This window comes from Camelus ferus, chromosome 7 (assembly GCF_009834535.1).
Source record: "Camelus ferus isolate YT-003-E chromosome 7, BCGSAC_Cfer_1.0, whole genome shotgun sequence".
Lineage (NCBI taxonomy): Eukaryota > Metazoa > Chordata > Mammalia > Artiodactyla > Camelidae > Camelus > Camelus ferus.
In genome coordinates, this window is record NC_045702.1 from 33481731 (window position 1) to 33497972 (window position 16242).

Sequence of the window (16242 nt, forward strand, 5' to 3'; positions counted from 1 at the left end):
ACCTAACTGATATCTATAGAATATTCTCTTACTCTTCAGAGTAACCTTAAGCCTTGGTTTCTCAATGAGATGCCTTCCTAGGGACTCGAGATTTTTTTCTTTTTTAAAGATAGAGAATTATTCTTTTACCTTAGTTATGTTTCCACCAAATCCTGGTAGTCACCCTGAGATGACCTGGGACATTGAGGTACAGCCACGGTATAGAGCAGCCTCTTTTTCTTTGTTTAATATATTGACTTCCACTGCTCTTGACTAAGTTCTGCTACTCAATCAAGATAGTAAAACAACTTTAGCACCTTCAAAGAATCATATTTAATTCTTCTTTTATGTCCCTTGCCTTTTTATCAAGAGATAATGCATAAAATGTGGTCGTAAAGTTTCTGAATATCTTCATAAACTCTACTGAAGTCATTCTGTATTATTTTGTGCACTATCCTATACTTGTCAATTTGGATGTAATAATTTTTTTTAGTTTGATGCTAATTGAAAATTCATATAAAATGATGAAGTGATTAGTTTTCATCATTAAGCAGTGAGGACTTTATCCCTCTATATTTTGGGAGGAAGGAGAATGCTAAACACCTTTCCATTCCAAGCCCCTCCCCCCACTTTTTTTTTTCCAAATCCCCTTTTGACCTCACACCTTCATAGCTCTCTCTTCTCAGAAGGAAGGTGTCACTAATCTGATGCAATGTGTTAGGTTTCTGTTGCTGCATAACAAATGACCATATGGCTTTAAATACTACCCACTCATTTGCTGTAGGTCAGGCTTGGCTGGGTTTTTGGCTTAGGGTCTCCTATAGCCAAAATGAAGGTGTTGGCTTGGATGGCTTATCTGGAGGCTCCAGGAATAATTCACTTTCAGGATCTGTCAGGCTTTTGGCAGAAATCAGTTTCATTGTGACTAAGATTCCCATTTCCTTGTTGGTCAAGGGTAAGGGAGGAGCAGGGCACTCTCAGCCAACTAGAGGCCACTGCCATTCCTTGGTGTGTAGCCCCTCCATCCTCAAAACCAGTAAAGGTATGTCAAATCCTTCTCATGCTTCAAATCTTCATGACTTCTCCCACTGGGAGCCAGAGTAAACTTCTGATTTAAAGGCTCATGTGATTAGGTCAGACCCATCTAGATAATCTCCATATTTTAAGATCAACTGGTTAGTAATCTTCATTATATGTGCAACATCCCCAATCATGGAAACATCATCTTAGAACTCTGCCCACTGTGTCCAGAGCCAAGGATATACATTGGTCTGCATTTTTGTCTTAAAGGGAAAAACCCAGTTTCCTTCCTCCATTTTGCACTTTTTTCCTTGTGGGCTACAACTCAGGGCAAACCATGTCTCCTGATGGCAGAACAGCCATCCCAGCAATCCTTCAGGTTGGATCAGTGGACGGCTGCCCTGCAGATCTGGCCATCCTGGTCCTAGTAGGTGGTTCATTTAGTCCTCCTGGCCGACACCTATCTCGCTAATGGCTGTCCTTGAGAACCCTGCCCTGGGCGGGACTGAATGCTAACTCAGCTGTGTACAGTGGGTCTTGATTTGCCAATGCATGGACAGGTAGGTTCCTACCCTGGAAACCCCAGGAAAAGAAGAGGAGTGGTGGAAGGAGTTGAGGCCCAAGACCCTGCCACAAATTCCTGTTAATGCTATTTCTCTCTTTGTGTTGGCTACCAGGAAGGTCAAAATAAAAGTATGTTATTATTTTTATTTGCAGTAAAGATCTTTAGCTTAGATACCTTCTCAGCTGTCTTTCTGCCCTCATCACAAGGTCTTTGTTCCTTTACCCTTTGTAATGAATGTATCTTACTGTGCAGGCGCAATCCTATACCTTTCTGAAGGAAAGAGGTATAAATAAAGAATAAATGGGTAAAGTAAGGGATTCCTGAGGAAAATCAGGTTTGGTGATGTTTTAGTGATCAGAAAGCTGGACTCATTTTATTTTAATTTTTTAAAACTTTATCTGTATGACTCAGCTCTTTGCAGAGTGAAATGAAGGTTATATAAATGTAGTCTTTACCAGGCAGTATCAGGTTATTAATTTTAAATGCATTCAAGTAAGTCTGTTATGTTTAAGAGTCAAGGGGAAACCATAGCTTTTGACCCCAGCTCCTTAAGCATTCTGATGGTTCTGGCATTAAAAACAGATCTTGGCTCTTTTAGATATTTTTGATGCTGCTGTATAGATAAATACCAAAGTCCATGAATTTGAATTTGATTCTGTGTTTGAATTATCAGCACATGTAGACTTGACCTACTTTCCGCTGGTGTCAGATCTCATTGGTAAGCCAGTCAGCCCTTGAATCTCAGCGTATTAGAAACATGTGCCTCCTTCCTCCATCAGATAGTTGAGGCTGACTGACTTTTCCTTCTGTTGACCTCCTTTTATGGAATTTTAAAAGGCTGAGTTTGTTTTGATGTACAATCCTAGCCCAGGTTTTAAAGTATGTCCCTCAGGATTTGATGTTAGCATCTTTTTTTTCCCCTTGAAAAATAACTGTCAGGTTTCTTTATATAAAGAATATTGTTCTTAGTCAGTACACACAGTTCTGGGTTTACAGTAGATCTTGAAGCAACCTAAGGGGTTGTTCTAATGATCTTGTCATCTTACAGGTGATGAAACTGAAACCTTGGGGGTTAAAATGACTTGTGCAAGGTCACAGCGTTGATTAGAAGCCAGACTAGTCCTGCATATAATCTAGGTTTTTTGATGCCTTCTCATGTCCTATGTTTTTCCTTTAATCATAAATTGAGTGCTTTAGGGAATTAATGTGTTTGGTTTCTTAAAGGTAAATGAGATTTAAATGAGTTTTTCAGAAAGAATGAAACATAAATAATTACAGTAGGTCTTGGTTGAACATTCTTTCCAGTTGATCATGCTGCATTCTGCTGATTTTGTGGGAGTTTTGTCAATCATTTTGCTAATGTCAGTTGTCTTCCAGAATTTCCCAGTTTTTACTGTGTTGCACCTTTGCCTATCTTGAAAAATTGCTCTATTTTGGTATATTTTTTTCCCCTAAGTTTTGCCTTTTTAGCCTTCTTAGTGTTAGGTGCCAGGAATATTTTACATTCATTTTCCTACCATTCAAAAATATTTGTCACAATCTTAAACTCACTGACATTTTAGAGCTGATTTCTCAGAGTATATCTGGGAATTGATTTAAATTTCATCTTTTTAAGGCTGTATTTCTGAGCTCCTTCCCAGCTGTGTACTCAGAGCTGTTGAAGCTCTTTGATGTCCGGGAAGTGGCCAACTTGGTCCAGGACACCCTGGGCAGTCTACCCACCATCGTACACGTGGACGACGCCCTGCAGGCCGTTAAACTGCAGTGTATTGGCAAGACCGTGGAAAGCCAGCTCTATACCAACCCAGGTAAGTGAGGTGGTGGGCCTCTTGGATGAAACAGTATCTCTCGAAAGCCATTATTTACATCTTGTAGTTATAGGTCTGAAGAAGCAATTGGAAAAAGGACATGGGACACTCTTTGTGGAGGATGATTATGGGGAGCATAAACATTTGAGAAACAAAACAGCTCCCAGTCAATGGAACACTTAGAAGCATGTGCAGATACTAGTTAGAAGATCAGCTTCCCTCAGTGCCCCAGCAGGATGGGATTAGCTTGCTGTTGAGTGACTCACCCACTGAGGAAAATAGACCATCGTGTATAAATGACAGGACACATCTGGAAGGAGGCCATCTTCATCAAGAAAAACAGCAAGCGTCCCTGACGGCCTTCCAAGGCTCAAACTACCCTCTATTTAAAATCACATGGGACTCAACAGTAGTGTTAGGAAAATCTGGAAAGTGTTTCTAGTGACTCTGAAATTCTAAGTCAGAAACTGTGGGCTTGGGGGAGAGGTGGGGCACGTTTGTGTTGTCCATTTGAGAGATGATATGTTGGAGGCAAAGAAGACGACATGCAGTGCAAAGAGTTGGCTCCACAGACGATGCTGAAGAACCAGCTAGGATGCCTTGGACGGTGGTTAAGAGGAGAGTGTACCTACAAGGGCCGTGGTACATCTCGCAAAAATAAGCAGATCCTGTCTAATTGGAGGAAAAAGAAGAGGGACAATATAGAACTGTAACTAAGGGAGTGGTACAGGTGCAGAGAACCATAGTAAAAGAGGCTCCAGCAGACATCCACTGGTACAAGGATTAAGTCTAACACATTTGACATCTACTTAAGAAAAAAAAAGTACACACATACACTTCTTACAAGGATTTTTTTTAAGGGAGTTTGGAATTTGGCTGCCCCAGTTTTGTCTCATTTCTCCAAAATGACAAAGAATGGGTAAAAAAATTGCTAGGAACCATAAGCAAAAATAAATGAATAGCATCACCAAAATACAGTGAAATCAGACTTGTATTTTAAGTGTAGTTTTGGCCTATTAGTTTCCTGTTGATGCTGTAAAAACTACCACAAACTCAGTGGATTAATGGAGATCAAATTTCTTAGGTTTCATTTCTGTAGGTCAGAGGTCCAAAATGCTGCTCACGTGTCTAAAACGAGGGTATCGGCAAAGTAGCATTCCGTTGTGGAGTGTCTTGGGGGTCATGTGTTTCCCTACCTTTTACAGATTCTGGAGGCCCCCTGCATTGCTTTAAAGCCCGCAGTGTAGCAGCACCTTATCTCTCTCTGACGCAGACAGTCTTGCTCTTTCACTTGTGAGGACCCCCTTGTTTACTGTGGGCCCGCCTGGATAATCCAGGATAATATCCCCATCGCAGCATCCTTAATTCGTAGTCATTTCTGCAGAGTGTTTTTCACCATAACATAACATGTGGACATCTCTGGGGGTCCATTATGCTGCCTACCACACATGGTAAAACAGATTCAAAAGCAATGTAATGGCGCAGCTCCATATAAGAAGGTCAGAAACACTTGGAAGTCTAGGAATTTTATTAATTTATTGGAAATAAAAGAAACAGAACACAGAAGTGCTGCATGCATCTTGGCCAAATGGAAGATACAAATGATACTTTCTTGATTAAAATTATAAATTTGAACAGGGCAAAATAAAGCAGGGATCAGTACATTACAGGGTATCAACTGGATACATATTCAACTGAAGACAAAATATGTAATTCTTGACTGCCTTAATGACAGTTCCATTTCTCAGAACATTGAGTATGGCACAGATAATTGCTACTCAGCTGAATTCTGACCAGCAAAGGTGAACTGTTTAGTGATAGAGAAGTGAGAAGGATCTGAGAAAGTGAGCTCATTTTCTGAGGGTTCCTATTAGCCAGAAAACAGTATAGAGAACAGTGGGCCCATGCTTGAAGAAAATAAATTCCAAAACATTTTGGAGAAAAAGACTGTAGATGTTACAGTCTCTTTCCCCTGAGAGAGAAAGTTCTGAAAGTTGTCTTTGTGCTAAGAATGCTATATTAGAGTTCTCCAGAGAGGCAGACCCAATAGTGTGTGTATGTGTGGAAAGAGAGAGAGATTTATTGTGAGGAATTGGCTTATGTGATCATGGAAGCTGAGACATCCCAAGATATGCAGTTGGCAAGATGGAGACTCAAGAAAGCTGGTGGTGTAGTTCCAGTCTGAGTCCCAAGGCCTGAAAACCAGGAGAGCCAATTGTGTAAATTCCAGTCTAGATCTGAAGGCAGGAGGAAGGAGCCTGACATCTCAGCTGAATGACAGGCAGAGAGTAAATTCTCCCTTCCTCCCCTTTTGTTCTCTTCAGAGCTTCATCAGATTAGATGAGGCCCACCCACATTGGGAAGGGCAATCTGCTTTACTTAGTCTACCGAATCATGTATTATTCTGATCCAGAAACACTCACCCAGACACACCCAGGATAATGTTTAACCAAATATCTGGGCTCCTGTGGCACAGTCAAGTTGACATAGAAAATTAACCATCACAAGTACCAAAGACAAAAAAAGTGGGGGAGACATGCACAGGAAGGAGCATAGCTGTAGAATATTACTAGTTGAGCTCAGATTGTAAATTAATCCATTCAGAAGACAGAAAGAGGGACAGCTACTAAGATCAGCACCACAGGAGAATGAAAAAAGTCACAGGAAAGTTCAAGCCACATTGAGTTAAGGGCCCCTGGGCCACCTTGGGGCTGGAGCCATTCCATAGCCAGGCAGGACTGAATCAATCCGTTTAGTCGCATCTGCAAGGTGAGAGTCTTCTCTAGGGCATCTGGCCAGACCTGAAGGATTGAGCTCAGATTTGGAATCTAAGTAGATTGCTATTTGATGTCTAGCTCATCAGAGGTTCAGGCAGACTTATTTAAGATACAAAAATTGAGCAACTCACTTTTCCCTTCCTCCCCACAATTCTATCTTCTTTCTGTTTTTTGAAGGTCAGGAAAAGGTCTAGATGATGTTGGAGAAGTCAGCTTTGGCAATGGCAGAAAGAGTAGATTTGAAGTAGAGAGGTTGGGGCGGGAGGATGCAGAAGCATGGAGAGGGGAGCGGAAAGGTAGTCTGAGCAGTGGCAGCGGGAGGGCCGGGGTTGTCTCCCAAGACTGCAGGGTCAGGCTTGGGAAGATTGTGGTTTCACATCTGCTTTGCTTTGGGGCCCACGGCATGGCAACACAAAGTTTCTGCATTTTTCACTGTTGTTCAGTCTCTAGTCTTGGCATTTATTAAAAGATTTGCACATGTAAATTTTTTAACATATATGTATTAGTTAAAAGCATGTTAAAGTGCAGGTTCTTAAAGAAGTACTTGGAAAGGGGCTTCTCTGGAAAATAAGTTCCACATCTTTCCCTAGAAGAGACAAAGGTAAAATTAGGAATTTTAGGTAATATGTCACTCTGAACATCGAACTTAGGATGAAAAGTATGTATCACCAAAACCATAGTTGACCCTAAATTTTATTTGTGGTGTTTGAAAATAAAGGTAAACATACATATTTGGGGCTACTTGACATTCAACTTTAACTTTGTTTTCTGACCTTATTTCTTGTCTTTTCGATACTGATTGACGTGAGCAAGCGCATTCCTGGGGAAAGGGTGAACCCGTATCTCTTCATTTCTCATCTGTCACTCATCCACATTTGCACAGATTTTTGGAGCATGGAGAGTGGGACCAGGATGTGTTTCCTATTTCCAATGCCACAAGCAGCTGCTACTGTTTGAGTCAAAGTAACTGCTTTCTCCCAAGGGGCTGGGGCGAGTGCCAGCATGTGAGTCACTGCAGACCGGACTGTGATAATATAATATGCTTCCGACTCGCTTCCCACTTAAGCTGTGTTAAAGCATGAAGACAGAAATGTCAGGTCCATTTCAGTTGCCTCTCATTTCCAGTAAAACTCATGGGTGTAGCTCTTTCATTCATTCAGAAGTTTATTGTGAGAAGGCCCACTCCAGGTATTACGTTGGAAATATTGTAGCAAATTACAGTTCAGGCTGTTCATGCCTCAACACCATCCACCTAGAAACCTCATAGTGGTTCTTGAACCCTGCTCTCCCTTTGCCCTCTGTCGTCGCCCATCGCCATGACCGCTCTTTGGCGTCCACAGCGTTTTTCTCATGTCTGGCCACTTCTCCCAACCCCTGCTCCCACTTCTCCATCCAGACTGCCACCTGGCCTGAACTGCTTCGGTTATTTCTATACGTTTTCCTCTTATCTCCTTTCTCCTGTCCATCTGTGTAGCCAGAGTTCCCTTTCAAGAACTCACACCAGATGATATCACTCCCAGTTCCTTTACTCACATCCCAGTTGTTTTGTTCTGGTTTAAGGGTGCACTCCCGGCCTGGTGACCTGGCCCTGCCCACCTGCTTGGGCCCTTCCCCCTCTTACTCTGCTTGCAATTATCAGCATTATCAGAATCACTCTGCTTGGAACCCACTTTCCTCCATTCCTTTCTGAACCTAGTGGACCCCTACTCACCCTTCAGGGCTCTGTTGAACTCTCATTTTCTCAAGAGACATCCTGTCGGCCCCACCCACCCCATTATCACCCTCATACTTCTTCAGCTTTTTACTTCTTGGCTAACCTAACACATCTGTAATCACTAAAGAATTGGCCCTTTAGTTGTTTAGTGTCTGTGTCCCACCCTCATCCCAGAAGGAAAGCCTTAGAGGGCAGGGGCTTTATTTAACTTGATGACAGTTCTATCCACAGATTCCATAGCAATGCCTGGTGCATAGTAAGTGCTTGATAAATGTTTTGTGAATGCTGTGTACTGAGTCACATCTAGGGATTAGGATGGAGCGGCAGTAGCTATTGAATAAATGATGTGTATTTAAAAATGAAATCTGTTGCTAAAGCAACTTTTGAGCCAAAGATGAGCATGAATATGACCACAGAACAGTGTTTGGTATGGGAGTCCCAGACCTGGAGCAGAGCACAGTTGACGAAAAAATAAGAAATTTCCCTAGAGCCAGACCTCCTTATGTTGGTAGCCCACTGGCAGGCATTAAAAAATAACAGAGGACTCCAAATGTCATTCCCAAAAGAAATCAAGAAGACACTAAGAGAAGTCAGGCAAACACAGATAAAGGCACTTTCCCATTTATGGATACTTTGCATTCCTTAGAATTTTGCTTTAGGGAGGATACTCCCTGGTGGAGGCATGGTGTGGGGAGCAGGGGATGTTGAATCTACCGGGTGACGTTTGTAAACCACACACAGAGATGATCCTTGGCCTGGACTGTTGTTTTCCTCCATGATCCTGACATTGTCTGCATGGCACGTAGCCCCTGAATCATCTGTGGTCCTTTCCACTCTGGGTGTTGTCTGTCCTCCAGTGTCAGAAGGGCTTGTTTGCAGGCTTTGTTGCTATCTATGACATCGGCGGTTCAATTCCTGGTGGCTTTGCTCACAGAGACCTAAGCTAGCTCTGATTTCAGGTTTACTTGTTATGCTGGTGCTTCCCTGCAGCCAGCAGCTCTGCTCCCAACAAAGCTGTGCCACAGGCTGACCCCTGCCCACCTGGTTTACCATCTCTCCATCCTGAGGCTGCCGCGGAGCAGCTGCTTGGGTGCCCTGCTGATGTCCAGCCCGTGCTGGGGCCAGTCTGTGGAGAGTTTGGCTGGCCACCCAGGACTCCCAGACCTCACGCCCTTGTAGACAGGTGACTGTGAGGATTGTGGTCTAAAGCTTTGTTGATAGAGGAGGCAAAGATGATGACTTCCACAAAATTAACCTCAAGGAGGAAATTTATCAGCATTTCTTAGCTGCTCCTCCTCCTTCCTAGCCCCACAGCCATTGGAAATTGCTAATGGGAGCTGGCTTTGTCTGCTCAAGTGTATATCGCAGCAAAACAAAAGGTAAACGAGACACAATACGGTGAGATCTATCTGAGATACGGAATATGAGTGTACTGACTCTTTCAAGGACAGAACCTGCATAGCAGATTCTGTTATTAAAGGTATAGAAAGTTAGTGTTTGTTCAACTGTGGGTTTTCTTTTTTTGGGGGGGTTCCTACTTGATGAGTCCATGTATTTTCTTTTAAAGGTAAGAATTAGCATTTTAACTAGTCAGCTTGTTTGGCGTTCACCCACCTTTCTATTCTATCGTTTGCATTGGCTGATTTTGCCCTGGAAATGGAAAAACAGCAAATCTGCAGGCTGGTCATACAGTTCCTTTGACAGACACCACATACAAATTACTTGTCTACTTTTCTTACTTTTTTGCAGTAGAGATTTTCTTACCAGTTGGTTGCAAATTGAATTTTTAGAAATCAAATCCCACTGGCTGCAGGAGCATATCAGATAAGCTTTATCTTCCTTTCTAATTAAACATCACTAGGTCTTGACCCCTGTCATTGAAGCTTTTAGTTTCTTTTTCTTGCTTCTTTTTGTCAAATAATTGATTTATAAATAAGTATTTAAGCTCCCTGGTTAGGTTTCCTGTTTAAAGGAAGCCTGCAGTGAATTATTTTACCAGTTTGGATTTTAATACTCTGTGTTCGTTTTCTTAAAGTGAAACATGCCTGTGCCTTATGCGGTTTGTTTTGATGGTGAGCCTAAGGCCAGACCTCCTCAGCGTTGGCAGCCTGGTGGCAGGCATTAAAAGAAATATGAGACTCCCAACCTTGCTCCTAAAAGAAATCAAGAAGACAGTAAGAGAAGTCAGGCAAACACTGATAAAGGCACTTTCCGAATTGTGAATACTTGTTTGTATTTCTTAGGATTTTTATTAGGATACCGAATATTATATATAGATAGATATTTACATATGGATATACTTTATTATGCTGACTAGAAATACAGTGCAATGTTGAACTGAATAGGTGAAACTGGCCATCCTTGCCTTATTTTTGATCTTAAGGAGGAAGCATTGACTCTTTTACTATTATTATAATGTTAGCTAATGGTGGCATTTCATTAATGTCCTTTATCAATTTGAGGAAATTACCTTCTATTATTATCTTCCTGGCAGCTTTTATCATTAATGGATGCTGAATTTTTACTGCTAATATGGTGAATTACATTGATTAACTTTTTTTCTTTTTCTTTTATTTTTTAATTGAAAGATAATCAGTTTACAATGTTATATTAATTTATGGTGTACAGAATAGTGATTCAGTTACATATATATTCATTTTCATATTCTTTTTCATTATAGGCTATTACAAGATATTGAATACAGTTCCCCGTGCTATATAGTAGGACCTTGTTGTTTACCTGTGTTACATATAGTAGTTAGTATCTGCAAATCCTGAGCTCTTGTTTTATCCCTCCATCCCACCCTTTCCCCACTGGTAACCATAAGTTTTGTTTTGTTTTTTTTCCTATGTCTGTGAGTCCGTTTCTGTTTTGAAATTAAGTTCATTTGTGTCACTTTTTTTTTTTTAGATTCCACATATAAGTGATACTATATGGCATTTCTCTTTCTCTTTCTGGCTTACTTCACTTAGAATGACAATCTCCAGGTCCATCCATGTTGCTGCAAATGGCATTAGTTTTTCCTTTTTGTGGCTGAGTAGTATTCCATTACATGTGTATATCTATATATATGTGTGTGTGTGTATATAAATTCTAGAGTAAATTCTAGAGTTATCTGTCCATGGACATTTAAGTTGTTTCCATGTCTTGGCTATTGTAAATAGTGCTGCTATAAGATCGACTTTCAAATGTTAAACCAAACTTGCATTCCCAGGATAAACCCTATTTAATCATTGTGTATGTGTGTATTTGTGTTTTGCTAAAATTTTATAAGGATTTTTACATCTATGTTGATGAGAGATATCAAATCTGTTTTCTTGTCTTATGATGTCTTTGTCTAATTTTGGTATAAATAATGCTGGCCTCATAAGATGAATTAGTTATAGCCCCTATAAACATTCTCTTTTCTGAAAGGATTTGTGTAGACTTGATACACTTTCTTCTAATAAATGCTTCATACAATTCATAGAAGCTATTTGGGTCTGGTATTTTCCTTCAGGCTCTTCACAGCAAGTTCAATTTCTTTAATAAATAGAGAATTATTTAGGTTATCCATTTTCCCTTGAATGAGTAAAGTGGAATTATACTCTATGTAAACTCTTTATAAGGCACATGGGTTTTTATAAACCAAGATTAGTCCATTTGAATTGTTGCACAGATGACATCTTTTAGAAAACCAAGCAGAGCAGGACAAGGGCTGGGGCATTTGCAAGTGAGCACATCCCATAAATAATATGCCCGCACGGACCCATAGTAGACAGTAGTTTTGTGCTCGTGCCATCTTGTTGAAAAATAAACTCTCAGGACAAGAAACATACTTACTTTTTCAAAAGATGGAAATATATACTGCATAAGTCAACATTTAGATGACTTATCACCTTACCAGTTCAAATACTAATGACAAGTTGGGGATCCGTATAAGACTTCCAGTTAAGGGAGGACTGACACATGCACGGTCAAAATTCGTTATTCACAGATTGACTCACTAAAACTTATATGTAAGCCGCAAATCCATACTTGTGGCACTTTCACGTTCATTTGTGAACAAGCACAGAGCAGTGAAAACTTTGGGTTGCAGGATGCACACACTCCCAGCAGGGGTCGAACAAGGTGATTCTCTGCCTTCATCCTCACCTGTGCAGAGATGACCAGAGGGTAGGGGCAAGCAGGGGGGCAGGGCTGTGCAGGAGCTCCCACTCTGGGACCCCCTGAAGGTTTGAATCCCAGCTCTGGCCCCTGTTAGCGGGGCTCCCTTAGGCAGCTCCCTTCACATTTCTGAACCTTGTTTTCTGTTTTATAAAATAAAGAAAATAGAATCTCTACCTAGGTGAGTTGTTTGTAGGATTTCAGAGTGTAATCTTTGTGCAACGTGTCCAGGTACATATATATGTTTCCCCTCAGAGAAATATTTCAGTTGTTGCTATTTCATTGTTCCCAGTGACTCTTTAGAAATTAACTACCATGAATAAAAAGAAATCAACTGTATTTATCTTTCTTCCTTGATGAACATATACAAATATGAGTTTTGGATGTTAAACTAACCTTGCTTTTAGGGTAAACTTCATCTGGTCCTGAGGAGTGCTTATTTTATATACTGCCGAAGTTGATTCGCTAAAGTTCTGAAAAGGGTTTTTGTATCTATGGTCAGTAAAGGAATTTTTTTTTTAAATGCAGAACCTCACAAGTTTAGGACAGTGGGAGAGGAGATGACAACATACAAGACATAAACAGGTTTCATAAAGTCTGACGGCAGATGAGGGGAGGCTGAAACACAGACAGGCACATGGCGGTGGGGAAGAGGAGAGCAAGAAACAAACCGCTTTACGCCGCAGAATTGCCAGCGACTCAGGATGTATCAGAAAGGATCAGGAATTGAAAATGTGAGGTATCTCTGAAGATGAAGGGTGCTAGAAGTAAGGACATTGGTCAAAAATTCTTTGGAAGGAGTAGTTACTATTCCACCCCTCCCTGCCTCAGTCCATGGGAAATTTACTCTCTAGAGAAAGTTCACTCTCTAGAGAAAGGCATTCATAAGATTCAGACAATGCTGCATTTGGGGATGAGGCCCACACTATAAATAGGGCCTCACAATTACAGAGGGGCCCTGCCAGCCCCTTTCTGTCTTGATTTCAAATTACTGAAAGATGCTAGGTTCTGCTCCCCACAGAGGAGTTTGGCAGATTCCTCTATAGAGAACCTGACCAGCCCAAGAGCAGACGTCACAGATTCTGAAATTTGGGGGTCCCCTGATGAAAATCTGCATGTCTCTCCTCCCTTTGGGGAATCCTCATCTGACCACAAGCTCGCATAGGCTCACGGGTATTTTTTTTCCCCCAGTTAGCATTTTAGTACCTCACTTGTAAAGATGAATGGACAATGAAAGAGCACCAGATACTGGAGGAAAATCTCTAATGTGAAGGGCAGAGGCCAAAATGAAGAAAAACAGACAAAGAAAACTTAAAAGAGTAAGATAATTCAGGGTGAAAAAAAATGAAAAAGTTGTCTCTTATTTCCTCCGAGAGAGAAGATAGTATATCCATGAAACAAGAATGGAAAGCTGTAAGAATAGATCATTCAGAGAAATAAAGAGAAATGGCTGCATAATGGAAATACAGTACCTCTTGTTTGAAAATTATGAAGAATTTCACAATGGCTGCAGCACAGCATTAAACCAAGCATGGGGCCTTTCTGGGCACAGGGACCTGTGTGACTGCACGTGGGGTACAGCCATGACACTGGCCTTGGAAATAAGAAGGACTCTCAGAGATTAAATCTATGATAGCCTCAGTAAGAAAACTGAATAGAAGGGTTAGAAGATAAAGTAATGTAATCATCCAGAAAGTTAGACAAAAGGTGAAAAACTGTTCAAGAAATGTAGAAGCTAGTTTAAGAGATTCATGGTATAAAGGTAGTCAAAGTTCCAGACAGAAGACATAAGAAATGGTGGGAAGGAAATAATCCTAGAAATAATTCAAGGCAAGTTCCCAGAACTGAAGGACCTGAGCTTGTAGATTTAAGGAGCCAAGGCACGTAATCCTGAAGTTTTAAATTACCTGGAATAATTTCCGGAAGGCTTTCAGAGGAAAAAAAAAAAAAAAAAAAAAAACAACCAAATATCCAGTCATGGACATCCGAATGTCAGAATGCAAAAAAGGTTAATTTTCCCAGAAATTGATACAACTCTTGAGAGGCTGAGGAGAAGAAAAGGGGGTAAAAAAAATGTAAATTCTCATCTACCATAGTAGGAAGTCAGTAGATGAGCTATCTTAATGAAAAAATGTGGAAATAGCAAAAGAAGCATGCCATTTACATACTTGAAGGTAAAATAAACAATTGTTTTAAAAAACCTGTTTCAATAAAAGAGTCAAAGGCTCGTGAGTGCAGGAATCGTGGGTTGAGGATGGGACTACTGTTTTTTAATATCAATCTTGTAGAACTAGAACGTTTCTAACTACATGTGTTAATAATTTAGCAATTAAAATTAGATGAAAGAGTAGATAAGGATTTGCATGAGGCTTGCGTGGGCCTCATAGATGTGACACTAATGCTTCTTCTCCCTCCAGATTCCCGGTACATTCTCTTACCTGTCGTGTTACATCACCTCCACATGCACTTGCAAGAACAGAAGCACCTGATTATGTGCGCGCGTATCCTTAGCAACGTATTTTGTCTCATCAAGAAGAATAGCTCAGTAAGTAAATACAGGTCATAAGATGTAGTTCCTATCAAAAGGCTTCTGGAGATGAAATTTTATCAGTCTTCAAAGAAACCACACCAAAGACTCATCCTCTGAGACTCTTCACTTTTATTTCCAGCTGGGTTGGACTTTTTGCTCTTCTTCTAAGGGAATTTTTGTTGACCTTGTGGGATGGCTATAACCCCAAATAACCTGGGTTTCCTAAACTTGTATTACAAGAAAGAACCAAATACCCAATGAGAAAATTAGAAATCTCAAAGCCTCCCACATGTGTCTTTAATCTTGATGAATGCTCTGTGGCAGGAATAAATTATTGCTTGCAAAGACAGTCTTTTACGGTCCATTCTCTGAAAGACTGCATCATGATGGTCAGAGCTTGACCACGACCCTTGGGCCCAGCCCTGTGGAGATAGTGGAAGCAGAGGAGAGCCCCTGGAGCCTGGGCTACCTTGCACAACAACTACTACTCGTCCTGACAGTAAGTCACTCAGTTGTTACGACTTTGGGAATTAGGGGCGATGTTCCTGACTCTTGATGCAATGCAGTTGCGTTAGAGGATGCAATATCAAGAGAGAAAAATCACATGCTTGCTTATAAGTGGGGACAATGTGGAGTATTCATGGTCATGGCTCGGGGGTTGGATGTGAAATCCACACAGGAAGGATGCCCTCTTCCAGATCTGTTAACCTGCACCTGTTACTAAGCAGCAGTGCACTCACCTGTAACAGTTTGCACAAAGCAGGGTTTGGCAGCGAGTGCTGAGACTCCTGTTTCTCTGCCTCCCTATTACTGCTGTGCCACCGCTTCCCCTTTTGTGTCTCTCTGGCTTATTATCACCATCTGAAGAGCTCGGCAGTCAGCTCGCGTGGGCCCCTGTTGGAAGTGGTGGAGACAGGGCCCCAGTCTCCTTGCGAGAAAAAGGCCAGAAGCTCTTGATCTAAAAGTGTAGTAAGAGAGACCTGCTTGGGGAAGGACCATTGCTTTTTACACACCCAGTTCAAGAAAGTGTAGCTATGCCATGCCTAGCTAGAATGTTTCTGCTGCCTCTAACTGCTGAGAGTAAAAAGTAAGTTAAAAAGTTCACTGCAGAAGACTGAAAACACCAGGTGGTAGTAGAGGTGGGTTTTTTTTTTCCTCCTATTTCAGTTTCGAGGTTGCAGTCAATTTTTAGACTTGTAAGGAATTCAGAGCAGAAACTGCTCCGAGGGAAAAACATTAGTAGTTTTTTTTTTGCAAATGTAAGGAAGTTTATCATAAAATCCTTGCCAAAAAGCTCTTTCAAGCTCACACTTTCTAAAAGTTTTCTTTGCAAAGGCAATCTCCTTGGTACATAGAGCATTTGTAATCATAGTGCTCCTTCGTGTGGTGTGGTATAAAAAAACTTGAATCCACTACGTACAGTCAGTGCAGAGCAATTTGAGTTTCTCTCTAGGTCCTTGGGCTTAGATAATATTAATTTTGCTTTGGGAAAGCAGTCCCACCATAGCTACTGACATTAAGTCCGGGCTGTCACTAACAGTATTCACCTAGACTGAGTGCTGTTTGCTAATATTTACATGTAGGAATTTTTAAAAATCACTTTTCTAGGAATAGTCACTTGCACTTAAAATAGAGCTTTGGAAGATAACCTGTGCAACTTCAGCGACAAGAGTAAATATAAGCACAATTTGAAAGCAAAAAAT

General features: G+C 41.0%; 1 protein-coding gene across 3 annotated transcripts in view; it reads left to right on the forward strand.

Moving 5' to 3' along the window:
• DOCK4 (dedicator of cytokinesis 4) overlaps nt 1-16242 on the forward strand; it is a 405529-nt gene that overhangs the window by 287816 nt on the left and 101471 nt on the right. For all 3 annotated transcript variants that reach the window (XM_032483672.1, XM_032483671.1, XM_032483673.1), the window contains exons 23-24: nt 3180-3372; nt 14427-14554. In XM_032483672.1, the coding sequence (XP_032339563.1) occupies nt 3180-3372; nt 14427-14554 (321 nt within the window). The remainder of the gene's footprint in view (nt 1-3179; nt 3373-14426; nt 14555-16242) is intronic.